This window comes from Silurus aristotelis, assembly GCF_946808225.1.
Source record: "Silurus aristotelis genome assembly, chromosome: 19".
In the NCBI taxonomy this organism is placed as follows: Eukaryota; Metazoa; Chordata; class Actinopteri; order Siluriformes; family Siluridae; genus Silurus; species Silurus aristotelis.
In genome coordinates, this window is record NC_139592.1 from 6,583,758 (window position 1) to 6,608,954 (window position 25,197).

Genomic DNA, 25,197 nt, shown 5'->3' on the forward strand with positions numbered 1-25,197 from the left:
TTCAGACCATGGGTGGAGTATGTGTGTATGTGTATTTGTGTATGTGTGTTTTTTGTTTTGTTTATGCAAATGAGTGGTAATGTGTTGAAATTGGTGGTTTTGTATAGATGTGGTTATGTGTGTGTGTGTGTTTGTTTGTTTGTTTGAATATAAATGTGTGCTAATTGGCAGGTGTTTGAAAAGCCCTATTCGGATGGCATGGGTTTCTCATGTTGACATATTGTATAAAAAACTCTGAATTGTTGGCTCACAAATTTGTAGTAATAATAATAATAATAATAATAATAATAATAATAATAATAATAATAATAATAATAAAAGGAGAAATAACATCTTCAGTTTATTTTAGAACTCTATCTAACACCCAAGGTCGCTGTACATGTATTTATTTTACTGGGGTAAAAGATTTAAGCAAACATTTATAACTAGAGCAGGATATGCATTTGTGAAAATCCTGGGGAGAAGGCATTTCAGAATTTGAGGGCTACTGCATTAAATGATCTGCCTCCCATTGATGTCAGTCTGGTTTGGGGCACTGTTAGTAAACTAGTAACAGTGGATCTGAGAGTCCAGGCAAGGGCATAGGGCAGTAGCAGCTCAGACAGATAAGGCAGGGCGAGGCTATGTAGTGCTTTGTAAATGAGATGTAGGTCTATCAATGTCAAATAAGAGTTCTTTAGTTAGGGATAAGACCTTTAGGAGTGAGGGGCAAGGTTTCAGGCTTTCCAGAGGTCAATTTGAGAAAGTTGATGTCTGTGGTTTTCTATTATGCAATCATGAATACATTCGCTTAAAGAGGTGGCAGGAAAAGCTTCGGTAGACCTTGTACTGAGATAAATCTCTGAGAGTGCTGAATTTTTGGACGCTAAGACCACATCTGTGAATGCTCTGGTCAAGGGCAGGCATATATATATATATATATATATATATATATATATATATATATATATATATATATATATATATATATATATATATATATATATATATATATATATATATATATGTATGATGAACAGATGAGGACTGAACCTTGAGGGATGGCATATATGACAGTGGCAGTAGAGGATTTTTGCTTATCAATAGTTTTTTAGTGGATTTATTTATATAAACCGTAATGCTGAGATTACGATATGCAGCCTAATCAGGCTGTGTCATTGCACACAAACAGACGTTCTTTTCCTACTTCTGGGCTACAAATGATAGTTCAGAAAAATGTTGGTGAACCTCTTCCAAGTTATAAATTATTTGGCTTTGCTTGGAATGTGCACAAGCATAGAAGGCTAAAAACATGTACAAGTAGCACAAAATACCAAATTACAGAAATATCTATTTAGGAAACTCTAAAACAATCGGACCAGCAAATATTTGGTGGCTGGAATTTGGTGCAGGGGAGGAGAGAAAAATCTAGAGCCAATCTGGACAAAAAAAAGATCACTGAGTAGCGCTTGAAAAGAATCAACGGCCCATGTAGAATTAATCCTATCCGAATAGAGCTCTCAAGTGTGTGCTGCTAGGTACTGTGTTGCGTCTGTATGTTTAAGTTGTGCTGCAGTGGAGCGGTCCTGAGACGTGGAGACAGGGGCACGTGCAGCTGTGCTAGTTGCGGATTGAGGTGGTGCCTTCCGTGTACCCAGTATGGTGGAGTTCGTCCTCTTCCTAATATATCCTCTTTATCTCTAAATCTTCCTTCCCCTCAGGGGGCAGCTGCTCCATTCAGGGGCCGATAAGGGCTGACCTCTGAGAGACGGACTTAGGGAGGCTCTAGAACTTTCCACCACCTGTACTGTAAGCTGAGGACAGACTGTAGTCAGTATAAGAGCACAGCATGGCTTGATGATACTGCAGTGCTATTCTCAATATTCTTTCCTTATGCAATGAATCTACAAAAACAAAAATGCATTATTGAAATGAAATCATGTGCCTACCCAGAGATTTGACAGCACTCATTCAATCAATTCCTGGGTCTCAGAGAACTGGAAAAGAAAGTGTCAGAATGAAATGCTGTAAGATATGGTGAAAAAAACCTTTGTCAAAAAAAGAATACAAAATCAAAATGTACTGTAATGCATTATTATGTGCCAAATCCCTTGCTTTATATGCTGTAACTACATATTATTTGTTCTGTATGTTCTAAAGGTACAGTGTTAAATGATGTAATCTCTTAAAAGTAGAGTTGTGCGTGGGACTGTTTCTTTAAATCTGTACCTGCCTGCCTCCACAGTAATAGGAATGTAACCCAGTGGCACTATCTGTATCAGTATCAGTATCAGTATCAGTTTAATGCTTCAAAAATTTGGATCACAACAGTCAGATCCTATTTGTCATAACATTAAACAAATTCTATAATATGTAATAAACTATTGAGAAATCAAGAAACAATAATAAGAATCTCTATTTTTTTGTGCAAACTCACCTGTTGGCTGGAGTTGCCTGAGGGTGGGGTAACCACCTTTTGCTCCAATAGGGGGTTTGCAGGGGCGAAGCCTGGTAGGTGAGTTGCACGCCAGTAGATGTCCAGGTACTCGGCCAAATGTTCACATGCATCCTCCAGCTGATTCTCATCCAGGATGACATCAAACATTTCCTGAAGCGAAAAAAAAAGAAGCGAAAAAAAATGAACAGGTAAAAATGTGTATATGCACAATACTGATATAACAACTTGTAACTGACCGGTGGACACTGGGCGAGTTTATCTCCTGCCATCATCTGTACATTTAGGTGCTTGCTTTGAGACTTTCCCCTGGACTTGATGAGTCTTTGGAGAACCTGTAAATGGACATGTTAAGTAACTAAGTGTATTATGGTGTACTTAATTGGCCGTTCGGAGAGTTTATTGATTGATCTGTCTTTTACCTTTGGCGACGACACTTTGACATACACGATGATGGGAGCGAGGGATGTCTTTGTCAGTTGTGCTGGGTGGTTAATGGTGTCTGCATCCAGTACCACCAACTGCAAGGACTTTGCCAGCTCGAATATCCTCTCTATCTCACTCTGGACCTCGGCTACAAAATAAAAAAACAGGGTCAATACATATAATTACATATAAAAACATAACCCAATAAAGACAAATCCAAAAAGCTTTACATGTAGTCAATTAGATACCAGCTAATGCTCATGCCAAGCTGTTATTCCAATGGTACAGAATGTCCCTTACCTAAGCTGGAGCGTGTGTTGGATCTTTCCACAATAGCTTTCTTATTGAGCACAGACCTTTTGGCTAGAGACAGATCTGCAGTCACTCGTGTGATAGAGATTCTGCCAAGAAAATGCAAAACAATAAAAATTATAGGCTACACAGCCAGTATCAATAATTCCAGTAGTGTAGTTATTAGAAACTGCCGGAGATTGGCATAAAGAGAATCTAATGGTACTGTGTGTTGGGTCTAGCAGAATTTTTCCTGGCTGAAAGCTCTCACAAAATGCAATGACAATGTGCTCTTAAAATTTTTATCTCACCTTCCATCAAACCGGTGCTTTAGGAAGTCAAAAAGTGCCTTCTGCATCATATCTGTTACCTACATAGAAGAAAAACAAAACAAATGAATGTCATTTTCAACTTATTTTTTTTGTATGTTGTAACTTTAATTTGGCCTTTAAGCTGAAAATGGGCACAGTTGATATCCTTTACCTATTTTCTTGGCCTAACCTACGTAAGCAAATAGGTTCCAGATAAATGTCACTGTGGTGGATTTTCAGTGTTCAGAAAATAGATGAATTAGCATCATGATATGTATATCAGATCTACATTTTTGACTGTGTGATCTCTGGTGAACAAAGTCACAGAGATCACACGCTTTCTTCGTTGCGATGTTTCATGTGCATTCCCTGAAGCTCCTGAATCTGAGTGATTTCCTGCAATGCAGGTGTTAATTCAAATACAAATAATAAAGTGGGGAGTAAAGTCAATTTATATATTTTGTGCTCAGTAAATTTATAGTCTAATACTAGATTGAGAACACAGTGAAAGGATCACACTAGAGTTCAACATTTAACTCCAATTTAAAGCTGTGTTTTAGATTTCATATTGTATCTGAGTCATGTGACCAATTACTAAGACTAATATACCAAAATATGCTGTCTTCATCCATAAAAATAGAAATAGACCTCTAAATATGTAAAATGCTACAATATTTCAATAATGTCATCAAATTTCATGCAAACAACAGTTTTGCTATTCATGCTGAAACACAAGACATCTGAATTATTTTTCCACTTTATATAAGGTAACTGAATTTCCTGTACCTCATAACCCTTTAGTGAGGGTCCAACCAGCACAACCGGCCTCATAGAGGGTACGACATCATATGGTGGAACATGCTCTGTCTGAAACAGTAAAGCAAACACACACACACACACACACACACACACACACACACACACACACACACACACACACACACACACACACACACACACACACACACACACAGAGTCTGTTTTATCCCTGATAGAGTAGTGGTGTGGTCTGGCTGTGTTCCAGTATCTTTGCTGACTTCCACTTGCCATTAAAGCCCCAGGGAATCTAAATCCATGGCTGTGTTGTAATTAGGTAAATATTGTGGGCATTAATTTTATCCTGTACAATGTATAAATCATTGATGCCTTTCCAACATCTACCTATACTTTTCCAGAATTCCTAATTTTGTATAAAATAATCTTTGGTACACTAACATCCTCGACCTTTCATAATCTTTATCTTAATGCCTTTATTTTACTAAGCTTACACTTTGTGGACATTGTATTGATTAAATATACAAGAAACACAACTAAAACTGCATGAATAACGTTAATTAAGATAGGAGAGGCCACATAAGGTGCCAAAAGTTATCACAATTCCCATTGGGAAAATCTTTACTACCATCAACAGTTTGGCAGATTCAAACAAACAGAGAAGATGCATTTTGGTACATTAATATGTACAGTTAATGGATGCTTCATAAAATAAACATGAAAATAAGACAATACAAAGAAATGTAATCAAATAAAAAATATGTTTCAGTGTGAATCACATTCACTGTGATTATGATTGATTCATCCCGACACTTCTTCTGCATGAAAAAGTCCAATTTAACACTGCTGCAGATGCCCCAATCCAGAGCTACTTACAAACAATTATTCATTGGGGAATCTGGTATGACAGCATGGCAATGCCTGGATCTAAACCTTTCGATCACGTTATAGCCAAGACATTTTAGCCACTTATTATTATTTTAGCCACTATTTGATTTTACTGTTCTACAAATGTAGAACACAGTAATGACTTTTCCACATGTCATGTCTTGGGAAGTTTCCTTCCCATTGTCACCTCTGTCTTGATTATTGTACATGTTCATTTCCATTTTTCTAAAAGCTGTTTAAAAAAAAAGGCTTTGCAATAAATAGAAAAGAAATAGTCAAAATTAAAACATGAAAAATGATTTGCTTGTCAAATTTGTCAAACAATTATGATTTCACCGCCTATTTAATTACGCTTTGACAAATAAGTGTTGATCAAACGTGCTTATTAGTTCTCATCCAAATAATTAGCTAATTAATAGACATTTTGATGTTATGAGTGTGTGTGTTTGTGTGTGTTTGTGTGTGTGTGTGTGTGTGTGTGTGTGTGTGTGTGTGTGTGTGTGTGTGTGTGTGTGTGTGTGTGTGTGTGTCAGAGCAGGTAAAACACTAAGAGTTTAATAAACAAGGGGGAACCCTGGAAGAACTGATGCACAGAAAAGGAAGTCAACATTCTCAATTTGATGAGTGTGATGACTATAGAGGAAGGAAATGAATTATGACAATGCAGTATTAATAGATCAGCATTGCAATAACCTACCTGTTTTTGCTTCTGTTTGGCTTTTGGAGGACAAGAAAACAAAGATTTTAGAACACACATTTGATCTACATCTTAGGCTGTTCCTCCATTAGATCAAGGCATCTCCATCGTGTGATTGTGAGAGAGATTTAGCAGTGATATTTAAACAGCAAATTAAACATTTTTACCTGATGACGGAGGCGTTGACCTCCAGCCTCCTGACTGTGCATTTCCTCCTGCTTTCCTACACAGATTAAGACAAGGGACACAAATCACCCCCCAAAATTAGATCATTATATCTGGAAAAAATTCTAATTAAAATTACTCCCTGAGAAATTCAGGGGAATGTTATGTTGTACTATGTTCTGTTTAGAACTGCTTTTGGGTTGCTGATATGTAAAATGGTCATCCAGACCTCTGTGCAGCTTTCAGCTCCTGTTTGAGACGCATGGCCTCCAGTTTGGCTGGACTCGGGATGAAGCTGATGTCAGCCCCCTCCTTTACCAGCCGTCCGATCCACCAGTCATTATTGTACTTCTACACAGAGAGGAAAAACTGCAGTCAATAAATCACCAATAGGTCAGAAAAATGGCATTCATAGCAAGTTTTAGGAAAACCTATAGAATCTTTGTCTCTTTTTGATGCATAGGCATAAACAAACTTGCAAATCTAAAAACTTATGAGAAGTTTTGAAACAAAAAAAAAATAATAATATGAAAGTAAAACAGTCAACTGAATAAATAATACTACTAATAATAATAATAATAATAATAATAATAATAATAATAATAATAATAATAATAATACTGTTCTTATTATTCATATATTTTTTTTGCATCATATTATCAGCTATTTTGTTGCCGGTTAACACACACACACACACACACACACACACACACACACACACACACACACACACACACACACACACCTCTTTGATATGGAGAAAGTCTTTGGCTTCAAAGTTGATGGCGGTGCCCTGCACAGGACAGTCCTCATCGAGAGCACCACAGTAGCTCACGTTAGTTTTCACTGCAAAAGCCACAGGTTTGGACTGTGAAGAAGAGGAGAACAAGGGCCATAATTCAGGGGTAACTGATTGGCAGCGTAACACAGCAGGATAAGAAAAACTGAAAGGCTAAATGATTATTAGAGAACAAGAGGATTACCTTGGCTCTCTCGAGCTGCAGCACGGCCTGGCGCTCGGCTTCTCGCCGAGACGCCTCCTTATCCTCCTCCAGGGACAGGTCGGAGTCCGAGGGTCTACTCGTGTAGGAATCAGCCGAACCCTGCCAGAAAGAGTAAAAGAAAGAGAAATGCAGAGGTTTGACATAATGAAAGCAAAGGTAATAGGAATGTAAAAAAAAAAAAAGGAGAAAGAGGGACAATGAAAGAGAACACCAGAGACCCCAAGATAGAGAACAAAAGGCAGGAGAGGAGAGACAGAAAACCAGAGACAGAGGTTAGGAAGGAAGAAATGTTTTTATTAGGTGTGACATTGACTCAAACAGAGAATGTTAAGAAGTGGTAGATCAGAGGCTAAAATATTGAACTTGCAAAACACTGTTTGGAGTGTTCTTGTGTTATTAACCAGTTTTTCAGTTCTTGTGCCGTTAACCTGTTTAATAGATTATCATTGAATGGTTGCTATAGTCGTACATTTGCAACTATTAATGATTATGTTTCAGTTATATTAGCACCTAGACATTTTTCAGTGTCAGTTGTAGCTACACCCACTGCCTCTGATAGCACGCTAGTAGTAAGGAAGCATGACAGAGCGTGGTGTTATAGAAAAATAACTACAGAGTAGTGTGATAGAGATTATACATTGGAGTTTATTCATTCCCAAAAACCTTACAACTCATCATTTCTGATTCTCGTATGCCATACCAATTTGGTATCGCTAACAGTAAAAAATCGACGTAATCATATGTATTAAATCGGTTTATAGTGACATTTACAAAAAAAGCTCCAAACCCTCAGTCTTGAAGAGTTCTTCTGTCGTGAAAGAATTAAAGAAACAGTTTTACCCCTTGGTAAATTTCCAAATCATCCTATAAAACCTTTTTTTTCAATCTGATAAGTTGTTAAACAAGTTACTATTTCTTGCATCCAGAGTTACACACGTATAAAAGTTTGTAGACGTAACTATAAGATTTGTACGTGCTTTTTAAACATCCTATTCAACATTTCGCTGCTTTTCTGGGAAGATGGTCCACTAGATTTGGGAGTGTGCTTTTAGAGATTTGTGCTCATTCAACCACAAGGGCATTATTTAAGCCACTGATGTAGGGTGAGGAGGCCTGGGGTGCCGTCAGCATCCTAACTTATCACAAAGGTGTTCAGTAGGGTTTAAGTCAAAGATCTATAGCAGGCCAAGATCCCATGTAGACTACATCTTCATGAAGCTCATTTTGTGTACAAAGCATTGTCATGCTGGAACCGGAGGTACATTTTAATTCTACTACATCCAAAGACAAGATATAATTGTGTTCAATTGCCTTCAATGTCTTTGCAACGGTTAGGGAAGAACTACATCTGAATGAAAAAGTCAGATATCCCAATAATTTAAACCATATAGTGTATCACCAGTGCTGCTGATATAGAACATTAACACCTTTTGACCAATCAGAAAAAAAATTTAATTGAAACATGAAGCTTTTATTATAGTATACAGAGAACACATACAGTATAAACACATAAACACATAAAGTCCTACTAGACAACATACAGCATGTTTTAAAATATCTGACTTAGATTTAACCCTGACTTAATATTAAAATCCTTTTATCCTGTTTCGCCCTGAAAACGACGGTTCCACTTTTTAGTTCAGCTCTTGGGAATATTTCTTCCTAATATCATGTAAAGAGAGTTTTTTTTCCCCTCACCACCGTGGCTTTTGGCTCACGGATTAATCGTCTAAGCCTCAGTTTCTGTAAAGCTGCTTTGCAGCAAAAAGTCCAAAAGTGCTATAATAATGAAATTGAACTGAGCAGAGGAACAGTCTTTCTAGATTTGTTAAAAAAAAATCACATAAAAAAAGCTAAAGGTAGAGCTCAGAGTGTAGACACCAACAACCTTAACTGCTTTCTATAACCATAAGAATAGCATCAGTAATCAGTCAGGGAGGGGAAGCACTCTAATGTGATGTATTATTGATGACGTGTCAGAGAGGATGACAAACTGGCTGGTCGAGCACATTCTGTATCATTCTCCCTTTTTAATCTGCAGTGACTTAGCACATTGTTCTGCTTTTAAAGTCTTGTAGACTTGAACTATTATAAAGGGCAGCATGTGACCGAGATACACATTTTCTGCAAAGTACCAAAAGATACCTTTTTAAGTAAGTAACATGAAACAGATATCTGGGGTTAAAGGTGCAAGATTTCAAGACGTACGATCATTTTAATCATAGCATGAAGCAAAATATAACCAGGAGATGGATCAGGCTAGTTTTTTATGACCAGTCTTGGAAATGAGCTTTATCCCTACGCTAATACAGACCTGCTAGCTAAACAGAAAAACCCCACACAAGGCATACAGGGCGGTATGGGGAATACTAAGGCTTATTAATGTTTTCAGTGCAAATGGAAAATCTTTCTTTTATAGAAAGTCAAAATGTGCTAAACACAAAAATAGTAAAATGTAATGTAACACACTTTTTCATGTATCTGCACTTTACTGTATTTCCATTTGGGGAGACTTTAACTTAACTACATTTCAAAGTAAAAAATAACGTATTTTTTACTCAACTACATTTGGCAAAATCAGTCAAGCATTCAGGGTAAAGTGCGTGCTCTGTTTTGAGCTCGTTTTGATCCCCGCTTGCTGGTATCTACTAAGCACAAACATTTTAACCGCTCAGTTTAACCGCAAGCAGAACATTACGAGAGAAATAAATGATGGAAGAAACTCCTGACTCGAACCCGCAACAACACCTGTAGCCTTATTTGCTAAATATTTTGGAAGTGGTTAAAAAAAAGTTTTGGGCTGATGATAATCATTAATATCATTCTATTAATAGATTGGTGTTGCTAAGAGTAACATTTGAGTCTTTTTAATAATAATAAACTTATTAATTATAGCTTATTGCTGATTAAGCAAATGACAAAAATAATAAGACATTATAGTCATAATAAATCATAGTACTTTGGATACTTAAGTACATTTAAAGGCAAATACTTTTGTACTTTTACTTTTAATGGAGTAATATTTTAAATATTTTAAAAGTGTATCTCTACTTTAACTCAAGTGTGTGTTCCTCATCCATAAGTCAAGTCAAGTCAAGTCAAGTCAAGTTTATTTCTATTGCGCTTTTCACAACAGACATTGTTTCAAAGCAGCTTTACAGAAATCAACAGTCAAGGTGAATGGTGTGTATTTATCCCTGATGAGCAGCCGTGGCGACTGTGGCAAGGAAAAACTCCCTTAGATGTTATGAGGAAGAAACCTTGAGAGGAACCAGACTCAAAAGGGGAACCCATCCTCATTTGGGTGACATCAAGAGTTTGATCATAAATCTTTCAACAATACAGAACACTGGAAAGTGAGAACTAACATGAGTACTGGAGTATAAGATTATAAGTAATGTTCTTTCTACAGTCTTCTACAGTCTTTATGGTTATAAAACTAGGAGCTTCATCATCACAGATCCAGCACCAGCTTCTCTATGCCAGAGCCTTTAAACACTCCAGGAGGTCCTTAACATTTGTTAGTTTACCGTTTCTGCAGTAAGAATGTTTGGGTAAAAGCTAGAACCAGGAAAATGTATTTATATAGTATGCCAGATGCAGAGGTACAATCATGATAATGGTTGAAATTGATGTCAAATGTACTGAGTTTACAATTTTTTTCCAACTATTCATTTGAAGTTCATCAACACTGATTTGAACAACTAAATTGAACAGAATTCCAGAGGAAATCAGAGGGAACAGAAGAAAACCAAATCACACTAAGTTACTGTATACATTTGTTTCATCCTTGCTCATTTCCTGAAAATGTGACAATTTTTGACACAGTTTTTTGAGACAACAGAATACTAACCCACAATAGATAGCAGGTGGGCAATTCCATGACTGAGCTGGTACTTGTGTCCCACTGATGTATGTATGATACATGCAGATATATCATGATTTAAAAAATAATTGTGCACCTGTGTGCATGTTTCAGATTAATTCAAACATGAATAATATCAACATTTTAACTACAGATCAGCATTTTAAATCAATACAGGCCAACTTGAAATTCTACATTAAAACGAATTCTACATTGAAACGAATGCCTTATAAAATGTAATATAAAATAAAATCCTTTTTTTTATATAATTATGTAATACGTAATATTGTGACATGAAATACACTTGTATTTGAGTCATCCATTTTAGTTAATTTTTTTTATTTTGATTTATCTCTGCTACCTGAACTCGTTTTCACCCTATAAACTATTAGTAATATTCCACAAGCCAAATATTCCACATGCTCAAAAGGAAACTGGTAAAATGCATGTTTTCGTAGATTCAGTGACAAAAAAAACCCCCATTGTAATAGCAGCTATAAGAATCCTCTCATAACTGAGTAAACCTCTGAAACAATGGATAATACGGGGAGAAGAGATAGAGAAAGACATTGTGTCTCATGGGTCTGGATAAATCCCTTTTCATTAATCACGCAGGCAGAGATACACATGAGCATCCTGTCAAACGTTCGCCACAATGCATCCTGAATCATTTGTGTAAACTCAGCAGAGTTACTCTGCCTCACAGATAATCCCAAAAGACCCGCAGTCTCAGAGGAGCATAAAGGTGTATGACTCCTTGCAAAGCAAGCAGCATCACCCACATATCATTCCTAAATATAGTGCCCTAACAGCTGCAGCTATTTTTCCTGAGCTGCTTCCACCACACTCTCTCTCTCTCTCTCTCTCTCTCTCTCTCTCTCTCTCTCTCTCTCTCTCTCTCTCTCTCTCTCTCTCTCTCCCTCTCTCTCTCTTCCTCCTACTGTTTTACCCTCCTCTTCCTTTTCTGGTAACTTTCACATAATCCCTTCATTACTGGCTGAGATATAATTAAAATATCAAACACAGCTCAGGTGTCTGATACAATGCATAATTAAATGGACATGATACACTTGATTCTTATGCACCATTAAATATATTCTATATCTTCCATTTAACTGTAAAGAATTACACAGGTCACAGGTAAACAGGATGTTGCATCGTATAAATGATCATGAAGAAAAAATATGCCATTATCAGTGCCATTCATATTGCATTTTCCATGTTGATCGATGACAAACTCAGAATCCCGTTACACCTAATTGATGTAGAATAAAAGGAAATTGTTCATTAAAATAAATAAATAAATAAATAAATAAATAAATAAATAAATAAATAAATAACATTTCATTAATTTAAATCTCAAACTGTACTGGAAAAGTAATGATTATTGCATTGCCCTTTTATATGAGACGAAATCATTACATAGAGTGTTAAAGATGAAAAAAACTTTGCAAGAAAATTTGAAACTTTTTTTCAATTTTTTTTTTTTTTTTAGTTTGACTAATGTAACTTGCATACACTTCTGGGCAAAAAAAATATAAATGGGCCAAGCCCAAGCTAGAAACATGAGAAATTCACTTCTAGCACACTATTCTTCTAGTACACAAAAGTTGAAATTACTATAATAATTGCAAATGTTTGCTGTAAAAATCAGCATCACAAAAATATTTCAACTCACAAACTTTTTGAACATTAAATAGAACAATGTGGACTTCAGTAGAAAGATGCCCACAAGTTTACCCACAATGCTTAAATATTTAATGAAATCAAAAGAAAAACTATAGCTGTCGTATAATGAAGCAGGAAGTAGATGCAAATAGAGAGATTCTTTAATTGAGTGTTAATTAACTGAGAACAGGATTCACAGAAACAGAAACAGATGTCAGACTCTATTAAATTCTGCTCAAGACTTTACTGTGTACATGAAGATAGTCCACAATCTGTAACAAAGAATTTTGCTAGTGATGTAATTTCATATATCGCCCATGTACTGCTACAAAAATGGGTTTTCTAGCTTCAATGTCTTTTATATACTATCTAGAAATGAAATTTTAGTATGTCTGTACATTTCTGTTTTATGAAAAGGAGCATTTTTAAGAACTATCTTACAGTGTCAGGGCTTTGAAACTGTAACTTTAGGTCTCCTAAAACAGTAGTTTAAGCTGGAGAGCTTTGTGATTTCTCAGAAATGCAACAAGATGCAATGTTATGTTTATTAGCCACAAAAGAAGAACAAAAAAGAGGCCGTGACTGAATAACTGTTTATAGCTTGTGTAGAGTCTAATAGAGTATAGGAGAATAGGAACTCATTTACACAACATATAAGCAAATACATATGTGAAGTGGATAATATTTGCAAATTGTTGTAGTGGAAAAGGAATAAAACACTTTAGATGTGCTGTTAATAATAATAAATAATGTTTTAAGGTTGTTAACACACTCCACATTCTCATCCTGTCACTTTTTTATTTTCTCACAAAAGCATATTGATAATTATATTGAAATAAAAGCTTGTGGAATGTAGCAGGAAACACACAGGATACTACAAACATCACACAACAGTTTTACATAACAGAAGCTTAGCCATGAAACACAGAAAAGGCAGAAATTAAATAGGGGTGTTAATTAATAAAAAGGAAGATGAGAGACATTGTTTTGGGGTTTGCTAATGGAAAATGTAGTTCATCTCAATCCCTGTGATAAAAATAATTTTTTATATGGGAGTAAAGATTTTTTTTTTTAACAGCACAAAAAAAGCACTATTATTTCATAATTACACAAATTTTGATGAAAAACATTTTTTTGCGGGTTAAGCTGTGTATTCTTAGTTTCTGCACAGTGACATCACAGACTTAAATAGAAATATAACACAATCAATAATATTATTATGATATTTTGGAAGTCAACTTCACAGGGGGCTATTATACTACTACTACTACTATGACTATAATAATAATAATAATAATAATAATAATAATAATAATAATAATAATAATAATAATAATAATAATAATAATAATAATAATACATTAGTAAAGTGCATAAAAAGAGTTGATGTAAAATAAAGATAGGAGGTAAAATCACAAAAGACATTTCAGATGTGAATTATATCAAGTCGGCTTTGTGGCCTTGTGCCCCATATATTTTATACACACTGTAGCACAGTGAACCCCCATGATCAGGTTAACAAAGTGTTTCACAGGAAAAATAACACAGGATCAGACTCTAGAATAACAAAAGCAGGAAATAATAATAATAATAAGGAAAAGCAGAGTAAAACCAGAAGACAATAATATTGTCTTACTTGGCTGAATAAGATCCTCTAATAAAAGTAAACCGAGTCTATTTTAATGCAGTAATGAAAAATCTCCAGTTTTCTATTTCAATGCTTTGACTACTAACAATTTTATGTACACAATTCCAGAAACTGAAGATGATCTAAAAATACAGATTTAATAGCCTCTGGAAATGTCCATGTGTTACAGATATCTAGGCACTAAACAGGGTTTCCCACAGAGTTTCCCAAAATTCACTGCAGCACAAAGAACACCAATGAATGCTATAGTGAACATCACACAGGCCTCTCTCTCTCTCTCTCTCTCTCTCTCTCTCTCTCTTTCTCTCTCTCTCTCTCTCTCTCTCTCTATATATATATATATATATATATATATATATATATATATATATATATATATATATATATATATATATATATATTTCTCTCTCTCTCTTGATGGTAAGAAGTATGATGGTATGTTTTTTTGGAAACTGGGCCACTTAGATTGTTAATGTATTGAATTACATTTGTCCTAAAACTATTTCTAAAAGGTGCTGTGATTTCTATGTGACTGCTCATCCTGATGCAGTGCTGCAGTACAGAGGCTGGCAATATGAACATTCTAGATCAGTAAAATGCTATTTTGGTCCATATCATGCAGACCTACATTTGATCTATTCATACCTTAACCTCCAATGGCCTGAACTACAGAGCAAGAGCAACACAAATTGTACACAAAAAAAAGATACCTCAATGATCCTCAATGAGTTGATCATCTACAAGAGTTAATCCTTAAGAAAAATAAACAAAATGTAATTAAAAAAATAAATAGTTTGGCAGTCCTGGTTGACTTATAATGTCACTATTTTTGTCCACTCAACAAGCAACAATTTATATTATCTTTTTATATTATCTTTTAAAAAAGGCTTTAGTTTCTCTATCTAGTTTAATTTTTTTATTTACTCATGCACAAGTCAGTGCACTCCTAGTGTCAGTCCCAAGCCTAGATAAATGGGGAGGGTTGCGTTAGGAAGGGCATCCAGCGTTAAAACGTGGCAAATCAAATATGCGGATCACAAATCAGGTATTGTTAGCCAACAGGGTACTGCTAGAAATTGGGCTACTGTTGGCTGAAGGAGGAGAAGGAGAGGGGGAAGAGGTCTACAGAGACGGCAGGAAAAGGAGAAGTGGAAGAGATTGAAGATTTGGGTTGGTACTTTAAATGTGGTGCTATGACTGGTAAAGGAAGAGAGGTAGCTGATATGATGAAGAGGAGAAATGTAGATATGTTGTGTGTTCAGAAGTGGAAAGGTAGTAAGGCCAGGAACATTGGAGGGTTTAAACTGTTCTGTCATGGTGTGGATGGAAAGAGAAATGGTGTAGGGGTGATTCTGAGGAAAGAGTTTAGTAAAAGTGTAGTGGAGGTGAAGAGAGTTTCTAATAGGGTGATGAACATGAAGGTGGAAGTTGAAGTTGCTTATGCTCCACAAATGGGTTGTGAGATGGAGGAGAAGGAAAAATTTTGGAGTGAGTTAGATGACGTGGTAGAATGTGTACCTAGGATAGAATGACTGGTGATCAGGGCAGACTTCAATGGCCATTTTGGTGAAGGGAACAGAGGTGATGAGGAGGTAATGGGTACCTGAATCAACCTGAAGGAGATTAGAGACTGTAAGGTGTGGTGAAGAGGGATAAAGCAAAAACAAACAAAAAAAGTCATATAAGGAGTTGTATTAGAAATTGGACACTTAGGAAGGAGAAAAGGATTTGTACCGATTGGCCAGGCAGAGAGACTGGAAGAAATAAAGGAAGGAGATGGAAATGTGTTGACTAGTAAAGAGAGTGTGTTGAGAAGATGGAGGGAGTATTTTGAGCAGCTGATGAATGAGGAAAATCAGAGAGAGAGAAGGTTGGAGGATGTGGAGTTGGTGAAGCAGGATGTAGATAGGATTAGTAAGGAGGAAGTGAGAGCAGCGATTAAGAGGATGAAGAATGGAAAGTCGGTTGGACCAGATGACATACCGGTAGAAGCGTGGAGATGTTTAGGAGAGATGGCAGTGGAGTTTTTAACCAGATTGTTTAACAGGATTCTGGAAGGGGAGAGGATGCCTGAGGAATGGAGAAGGAGTGTGCTGGTACCGATCTTTAAGCATAAGGGAGATGTGCAGACCTGCAGTAACTACAGGGGAATTAAGTTGATCAGTCACACCATGAAGTTATGGGAAAGAGTAGTGGAAGCCAGGCTGAGAGAAGAGGTGACCATCTGTGAGCAACAGTATGGTTTCATGCCGAGGAAGAGCACCACAGATGCCTTATTTGCTTTGAGGATGTTGATGGAGAAGTATAGAGAAGGACAGAAGGAGCTGCATTGTGTATTTGTGGATTTAGAGAAAGCGTACGACAGGGTGCTGAGAGAGGAGTTGTGGTATTGTATGAGGAAGTCAGGTGTGTCAGAGAAGTATGTGAGGGTGGTGCAGGACATGTATGAGGACAGTGTGACAGCAGTAAAGTGTGCAGTAGGTACGACAGACTGGTTCAGGGTGAAGGTTGGACTGCATCAAGGATCGGCCCTGAGCCCTTTCCTGTTTGCAGTGGTAATGGACAGGTTGACGGACGAGGTCAGACAGGAGTCTCCCTGGACTATGATGTTTGCAGATGATATTGTGATTTGTGGTGAGAGTAGAGAGCAGGTTGAGAAGAGCCTGGAGAGGTGGAGATATGCGCTTGAGAGAAGGGGAATGAAAGTCAGTAGGAGTAAGACAGAGTACATGTGTGTGAATGAGAGGGAGGGCAGTGGAGTGATGCGGTTGCAGGGAGAAGAGGTGGAGAAGGTGGAGGAGTTCAGGTACCTGGGGTCAACAGTGCAAAGTAATGGAGAGTGTGTTAGGGAAGTAAAGAAAAGAGTGCAGGCAGGGTGGAGTGGGTGGAGAAGAGTGACAGGAGTGATTTGTGATAAAAGAGTATCTGCAAGAATGAAAGGGAAAGTTTATAGGACTGTGGTGAGACCTGCGATGTTGTATGGATTAGAGACAGTGGCATTGAGTAAAAGACAGGAGGTGGAGCTGGAGGTAGCAGAGCTGAAGATGTTGAGGTTTTCGTTGGGAGTGACGAGGATAAACAAGATTAGAAATGAGTTTATTAGAGGGACAGCACATGTAGGATGTTTTGGTGACAAGGTGAGGGAGGCGAGATTGAGATGGTTTGGACATGTGCAGAGAAGGGACATGAATTATATTGGTAGAAAAATGCTGAAGATGGAGCCACCAGGTAGGAGGAAAAGAGGAAGGCCAAGGAGGAGGTTCATGGATGTGGTGAGGGAAGACATGCAGGTAGTTGGTGTAAAAGAGGCAGATATAGAGGACAGGGTGGTATGGAGACGGATGATCCGCTGTGGCGACCCCTAATGGGAGCAGCCGAAAGAAGAAGAAGATATATATATATAAAAATAAATAAAATACAATCCTCAGCAATCCAATAAAAATGGGAGTTGAAAGGATCCTAAAGGTGCATCATTGCATTAATGAATGACTTGTGCATAACCACATAATAGAAGAGAGCACATAGGAAGGCACACAATGTCCAAACAAGCAAGCAGTGTCTGAGACCACACATACACACACCCACATACACAAACACAAGCTTACTGTATTCCATACACATATACTGTGCATTAACGGCCAACCTTTTTTTTTTCAGATGACCCGCCAGACTCAGCATTTAGCCGCACCAGAGTGCGATCGATACCGTAATGCAATCCCTTAAAAGACACACAGCCAAGCACAGCAACTTCATCCAATAAAAGTGCTTCCATAACTGCTGCATTTCACCCATTATACTGTACATCTGCACTCCATGCACACTGCGTGCAGCCTTTTCCTTACATCACATGCACAGAAATCTGCACAGAGCAGAAAAATCTGGGAAAGACTCATGGGTTTCAGGCACCCACAATCATTCTTGCTCAGACTCAGGTGTTGTGAAAGAAAAAATTTTTTATAAAGGGTCATGGAAAATGCATTGGACTTCCCAGTAGAGTTGAACAGACCTGGATGTCACACTGCAATACACAATCAGGCGTGCAAGCAGCACAGAAAAATCTTTTACATCCAGAAAATCAACCACTTTTTTCAGGTTCTGGTCCTGATAATAATCATTCTAAGGGTTTTAATGTGACGGCCAGAGAGTTAGTATGTTTGATTAAAATCAGATAACCAAGCCAGACAACTCAATGCTTAATATGGTGCCAAACTGCATATCACTGCACTCTGTAGCTACTGAAAAAAAAAAAAACAGCACCTTTAGAAAAAAGATGTACAGAAAAATGGAAACTATTAATAAACTATAACATCACTATAAAGTCACCAGCATTCTCAAAGATCATTTTCTGGATTAAAATGTCTTTACAAAAATATTTGTGCTTAAATTTGTGTGCATACAAAATTTTGTTTTTCTTTTTTCTTAGAGCACCTGATTGATTGTGCCTATGCACATAACTATTGCTTTATTGTCTACTCTCCTCCACGAGCTCAAAGTAACAGATCAGCTGTAATGCTGAAACATTATCTTGTATAATTTGTCAAATACAAACACGATAAAAAAGCTGGTAAGAGATTACATCCTATATCATGCAAAACTGTATGCAAAATTTCATTTGTAGTTCAAAGATTTAAGGATGACACAGAAAAGAGACAGAATACAAGATTGCATGTGTGTGTGTGTGTGTGTGTGTGTGTGTGTGTGTGTGTGTGTGTGTGTGTGTGTGTGTGTGTGTGTGTGTGTGTGAGAGAGAGAGAGAGAGAGAGAGAGAGAGAGAGAGAGAGAGAAACAGAGGGAAAAAAGAAAAGGATTGTGAGAAAGAGAGAGGCCCGTACCTTGGCGCTGAGAAGCGCTGCACTAGAATCAGATGCCGACATGCCTCTACACACAGCCTCTGCCTCGCCTCCATGGCTCAGAGGCAGACAGAGCTGCAAGCTGAGAGCTGTTCTCCATGACCAGCGGCAGGAGACGGGGAGGAGAGGAGACGAGGAGAGGAGAGGTGATAGAAGAGGAGAGCAGGGCTGAGGATCTGATGCTAGCGAGAACTCACACAGTGCCTATATGAAATTGATGCCCGACTGCAGCAGTGGAGCCGAGCCGAGCAAGCGCGCACACATCCACCCTCCCACTGCTGCTGCTTTCTGCCGCCTCTGCTCTGTGTCTCCTCACACAAGCACATAGGCTCTGTCTGGTCCTGCTCCTCAAACTGGCACTGAAGCCACTCGAGATGGCGAAGAAAGACTTTGGAGATTGGATTGTAACAGCAGAATTTGAGGTTTGGTGCATGGGATGGCAGAGAGGTTTTCTTAAATGCATCCAGGTTTTAAAAATATTTTTTACTTCATTATATTTAACTCTTTTTTTTTTTTTTTTTGGATCATAACATCATTTTTTTTAGATTTATTTAGTTATAAAAGAGAGTTGTTCTGTTCATGTCCTCGGACAACAGTTCTTTTTCTTTTTCTTTTTTTTCATCATGATTAAATGAAATTTATCTCAGCTGCTTACTTTGCGTTATATGTTATAAATGCATTCGTATAGAGTGCAATGTTTCTTCTGTGCTACGGAGGAAATGTTAAACAGGGTGTATATTGCTGTTCATATTGTTTATTCATACTGTTTATCTGCAAGTCCTGGTACTGGGCCACATTGATTGCATCTTGGTGGTATCTACTTAGCACGAACATACAGTTGAGCATCAGTTGAACAGCAAGCAGAACATTTTTTAAGCAATAAATGATGGATGAAACTGACTCTAACTTGCCACAACACCCGTGGCCTTATTTAAACTAATTCTTTTTTTTATGGGTTGAAAAGAAGGTTTTTGGCTCATGATAATTTTCGATAGATGTCAGTGTTTAACTCATTAATATCATTATATGAATAGATTGATGTGCTAAGAGTAACAATAGAGTGACAAAAGCCATAATGCCATAATGAATCATAATACATTGGATACTTAAATACATTTGAAAGCGGATACTTTTATTCTTTGACTCAAGTGAAAGTTTAAAGCACTTTTAATTCGACTGAAGTAATATTGAACCTATTGTATCTTTAATTTAACTCAAGAACATGGTTTGTGTACTTTGTCCACCACTGGTCCAGAAATATACCCCAAAGTGTAAAAGTGGTCATTTTGTTGACGCATCACAGCCAGAAGTAAAATTCGATATGATATGAAACATGATATGCCAATGTAAATGGAAGAAAAAAGATGCCTGTAAAATATACTACCAAGTCAAATCAGTTTGAACATACTGGCTGTGTACACTATTAGCCGAATAATTCCACTTTTCTAACATGTTCCAAGAATTTTGTGACAATGTTTTTAAGAACCACTTGCTTATAAGTCAAGTCAAGTCAAGTCAAGTCAAGTCAAGTTAAGTCAAGTTTATTTCAATAGCGCTTTTCACAACAGACATTGTCTCAAAGCAGCTTTACAGAAATCAACAGTCAAGGTGAATGTGTGCATTTACCCCTAATGAGCAAGCCGTATATATATTATATTATATTATATTATATTATATTATATTATATTATATTATATTATATTATATTATATTATATTATATTATATTATATTATAATAAAAGTTCCCTTACGAGGGAAATATCAAGGTCCGTGACGTGGGCTCACCACCTGCAGGAGGGACCGTAAGGGACGGTGCTGTGAGGATTGGGCAGCAGTCGAAGGCGGGGGCCTGCTTAGACTGCTGCCCCCGCGACCCGAATTACGGATAAGCGGGAGAAAATGAATGAATGAATAAATATATTAAAAGTATATATAAATGTTTGGGCTGGTAAAGGAGCTTAATAAGATAATTAATATCATTCTATTCTACTTGTTTTGACCCTCATAATTTGTAAAAAGGCATTTGGCTTTTAGCATCAGCTTTCACACCTCATGGGGGTTCTTTTCCTAATCTGAGACATAGACATATGGTCGCTTTGAATTTTTATTCCCTGGTGAGGTGATGGGCAGGCTACAGGTCTCTATTTGAATACTTCACAACTAATAGGACCTCAGCATGTGCTACAGCCTGAGGCCTGAACCTACTGAGAACCGACTAGTCAACCGAGATGTTCTGAGGACACAGCGGATCCCTGTTGGGTCGAGAGCCCTCACAGCATAATTACTCGAACAATGGGGTGAGGCATGATACCCTGCATACTCAAGGTGAGTCAGCATCCAGAAATTTACGCAAGCTCTCAGTGGGACTGTGTTAAACCCAACAGCGCTACATTGCTGCCCTTGCCCTCTCTTGCCTCTCTTGTTCAATCTATGTAGCCTGTGCAGCTATGCAGTCATGCTAGCTGGCCTCTGGCAGCATGAGCCCTACTTTGGAGTCCATTATCCTGGCAGCATGTGTTCCTACTTATTCAGTTTGAATGGCTTGAGACTGAATTGCTCTATACTACGGATTTGGACACAGAATGACTTGAGGTTATCGTTTTTTTTATCTTTCTTTTTGCATTTGACATAAAAGCTCAGGCAAAAGCAACATATTCACCATGTCAAACGTGCAAAAGGGCCCCTTTCAGAGTAGAGCTTGTACAGTTATTTACCTTATATAAAATCTTTTATATATAGGCATATATTAGGTCATTGAATTCATTTAATGCCAAAGAGGAGGTGGAAAAGTTGAGTATAGAAGAAAAAGGCTTGATAGAAGACTAAATGAACAGACAGAAAAGACATCAATGCACTCTGCCATTTTTTCTATTTATTTCTTTTTCTTTAAATATATAGCCCCATTTTCAGACACCTGATTACTAATGGTCCTCGCCTTCTTGCAAACACACTACTCTTTTTAAACAACCAAATGATTGAAATAAATTGAAACTAAGAATAGTTGCATTGTGTCATTGTTGTCAGTCAGTCTGTCAAATTATAATCCATTATATTGTTTAACAAAGATTAATGCCGGTTTACCCAATCCTTAGCATTTGCCTACCTCACATTTCTGAGTATTAATTAGACCACTGCTTCATTTTGCAACATGGACACTGCACAGATGGAAATCTAATAGATGACAACACAGTTCATTATTTGAGGATTCCTTTGTATTCACTAAAAGATCCTGTACAAGCATTGTTCTGGTCTGGTCTGGTCACAGTAGCCCCTAATAACCCTATGGGAACTTTCTGTCTCATGCTGCTTTTAGTTTCTAGAATTGTAGACACCTGAGAAACCACCACAAGACTTCCCATGTATCCTACCTCCACATAGACACTATGACTGTGTTATCAACTTTTTTTTCAGTCACTACACCACCCAAAGTAAGGCCAAGGAAATGTGTGTGTGTATATATATATATTTATATATCTCGACGGGTTTGCAACATAGCTACATAAGGCCCTACACGTTTCCTGCATCAATAAGAATTGGTACATTTATGACTTTGGGTCTCTGTGAATAATTAGTGATGCTGTGTGGATTGGTCTATGCCCCTACTGCCTTCCAGACTTCTATTAACAATGTACTCATGACATAGATTACATTATATTTTAACCCAGGACCCAGGTGGATACCATGTAAACAGCTTGCTGGACAGTCTCATGTCTTTGTTTAAGGGAAAAATGGCATTGCCAAGGCAAGTTTCTTGGGTTAAGTCAAGTTAAGATTTCATTCACACTGTTCTTAGTGTGCCCATTCACAGTTTCTGTGTGCCCATTCACAGTTTCAATTTATCATTTAATCATTCAATCTGATGACTCTGCAACCTACAACTGCCACATCATTACCACAGATCTTCAGGCGTCCATGCTTTACTGTAATTTCTGGTTCAAAAGATGAAATTCCCAAATTAAGTGTGAAGGAAGAAAGCCTCTTCTTTCCAATTAGACATTAAATACTAATAAAACTTACATCTGTGCAATATCACAACGACGTTGTGACCTCATTGCTACTGCGTCTTGTTTCAGCAACCCTGTCCACCACCAGTTTGGTGCTCAGTGACATCATTTTATTACATTTCGGTTTGGCAGATCCAGAGCGACTTTCAATCATCTTATTAATGCAAATAAGAAGTTAAGGTCCTTGCTCAAGGATCTAAGAGTGGGAGCATGGGTACTGGGATTTAAGCTTGTGATCTTCCAATACAAAGTTTAACATCTATCCCACTGAGCTACCACATTTTACTACAGATGAATTTTTAACAGCTGCCTACAAATAGTGTTTTTAGATTTTTTTTTTGTTGGGTTCTACATAGAATCTTTAAGGGAATCATTCAAGAGACAAACAAAGAACCCTGTCTGTTTCCCATTATAACCTGATACCATAATATACTTCCCTTCTAAGCATCCTCTTTACAAATATAATGCAGGGCTTGTGATAAAATTTTGCCAGCATAGTGTGAGTTGAATATTGCGGTATATTGAATAATTGATAACCAGCTTGGAGACATTTTTCTGAGGTGCTGAAAGTCAATCCAGCGGAACATTGTGAACTTCAACAACCTTCTATATCAATTGCAGAGAGGGTTCAGTTAGAGCGCAGATCCTTTGGTAGGACAATAAGAGCGGATCAATCAATAGCTGCAGTATGGACACTGATAGTTCATCCTGTACTGGAGGGGGTTGAGGGGTGGCACTGGCTCATGGATTGTCTTCTATATGCAGCTAATGTTACCTTTTTTGTTCTAAAATAAGCTCTCTTGTGTTACTTCAATAGTTTTGTCTTTATATCACAGACATTAAGTTTCTCCAAGGACTCTTCATCACTGCTCTTTATATAATGATATAAATAGAATAACCATTGTGTTATACAATGAGATATTATATTACCAGAGAATGTAAATTATATGATTCATCCAAATGTAAAATTAGACTTCCTCCACATAATATGTGTAGCACTGTAGAATGAGTTGCATTTTAAAAGGCTTTAGAAATAATATTAAGCAATAATTACCCTATGAAATTATACACATATATTCAGAGTTGTAATAACTCCTCACAAGAGCGCATTTAATGTATTAATGCATACAATGCATTTTTGACCATTTATAGTTACATTTAAGGTAGCGACTTTCTTGCAAGACAGCGTAGGTCCTGTTGTGACTTATGGTATTGTAGCTACAAACTGAAGGACCCTTTTTTTCCTCTCACTTGAGGTGTAAGTGCGTAAGTTCTAAATATAGAAACAATCTACGCACTTTCCAAACAATCGGAATCAAGAATTGCACTCTTCATTTAAACAATTTGCTCAATGCATTGATTAATAAATATTCAGTATTTATTCTTCAATTAAAAGAGTACTTATATTGTATAGAGGTTAAGAATGATATTATAATTAAAACAAAAGAAAATGTAGTTACTGTTTATAAAATATGTTTATAATAAAAATCGGGAAACACAATAAAATAGTTTGTTCCTTAATGTTATTGGTAAGGGAAAATAATTGCCATAATTACAGCTTCAGCCCCTATTCTGTGGACCAGCTTTTGTCCTGCAATAAACTGGTGTTATTTCTTGTGCCGAAGCGTAAAGTCAGCAAATACCAAGTCACATTCCTCTTAGATCTCTCTCACTGGTCCAATAGAATTTACTCTGATTCTGAGAAAAGGAAAACTCAAGTTTCCCCTGTTCAAAACTCTGGTGGGTTACCAAATTTAATCAAAGCACTCTGCCCTGATCCTACAGTACACACACACACACACACACACACACACACACACACACACACACACACACACTTGCAGAAAGCACTCCACTGAGGCTTTTAGTGCTGTCTCATGCAGTATTTAATTGATCCCATGCAGGAAGTCCGGCTCTTCCAAATGCACTCGGCATACGAGACAAGAGAAGCCGTGAGTGCTAAAGAGTGATCCTGCAGCTGCCTTAAACATGCTGAGCTTAATAAACACACACACACACACACACACACACACACACACACACACACACACACACACACACACACACACACACACACACACACACACACACACACATTGAAACAAACACAAACTCATTTCCAAACACTCCACCTCAATAATGTTTCATATGACAGGATTAACACTTGGTGC

General features: G+C 37.2%; 1 protein-coding gene across 1 annotated transcript; it reads right to left on the minus strand.

The window, feature by feature from the left end:
• Positions 1-1,004: 1,004 nt before the first annotated feature.
• Positions 1,005-19,425, minus strand: cacnb3b (calcium channel, voltage-dependent, beta 3b). The gene is made up of 14 exons (XM_083569925.1): positions 19,004-19,425; positions 6,970-7,089; positions 6,732-6,854; positions 6,216-6,337; positions 5,989-6,044; positions 5,822-5,841; positions 4,249-4,329; positions 3,463-3,521; positions 3,161-3,261; positions 2,857-3,008; positions 2,674-2,769; positions 2,417-2,587; positions 1,929-1,976; positions 1,005-1,793 (listed from the first exon to the last, which is right to left on the minus strand). The coding sequence occupies exons 1-13, from the start codon at positions 19,043-19,045 to the stop codon at positions 1,947-1,949; spliced, it is 1,173 nt and encodes a 390-aa protein (XP_083426051.1). The 5' UTR covers positions 19,046-19,425; the 3' UTR covers positions 1,005-1,793; positions 1,929-1,946.
• Positions 19,426-25,197: the final 5,772 nt, after the last annotated feature.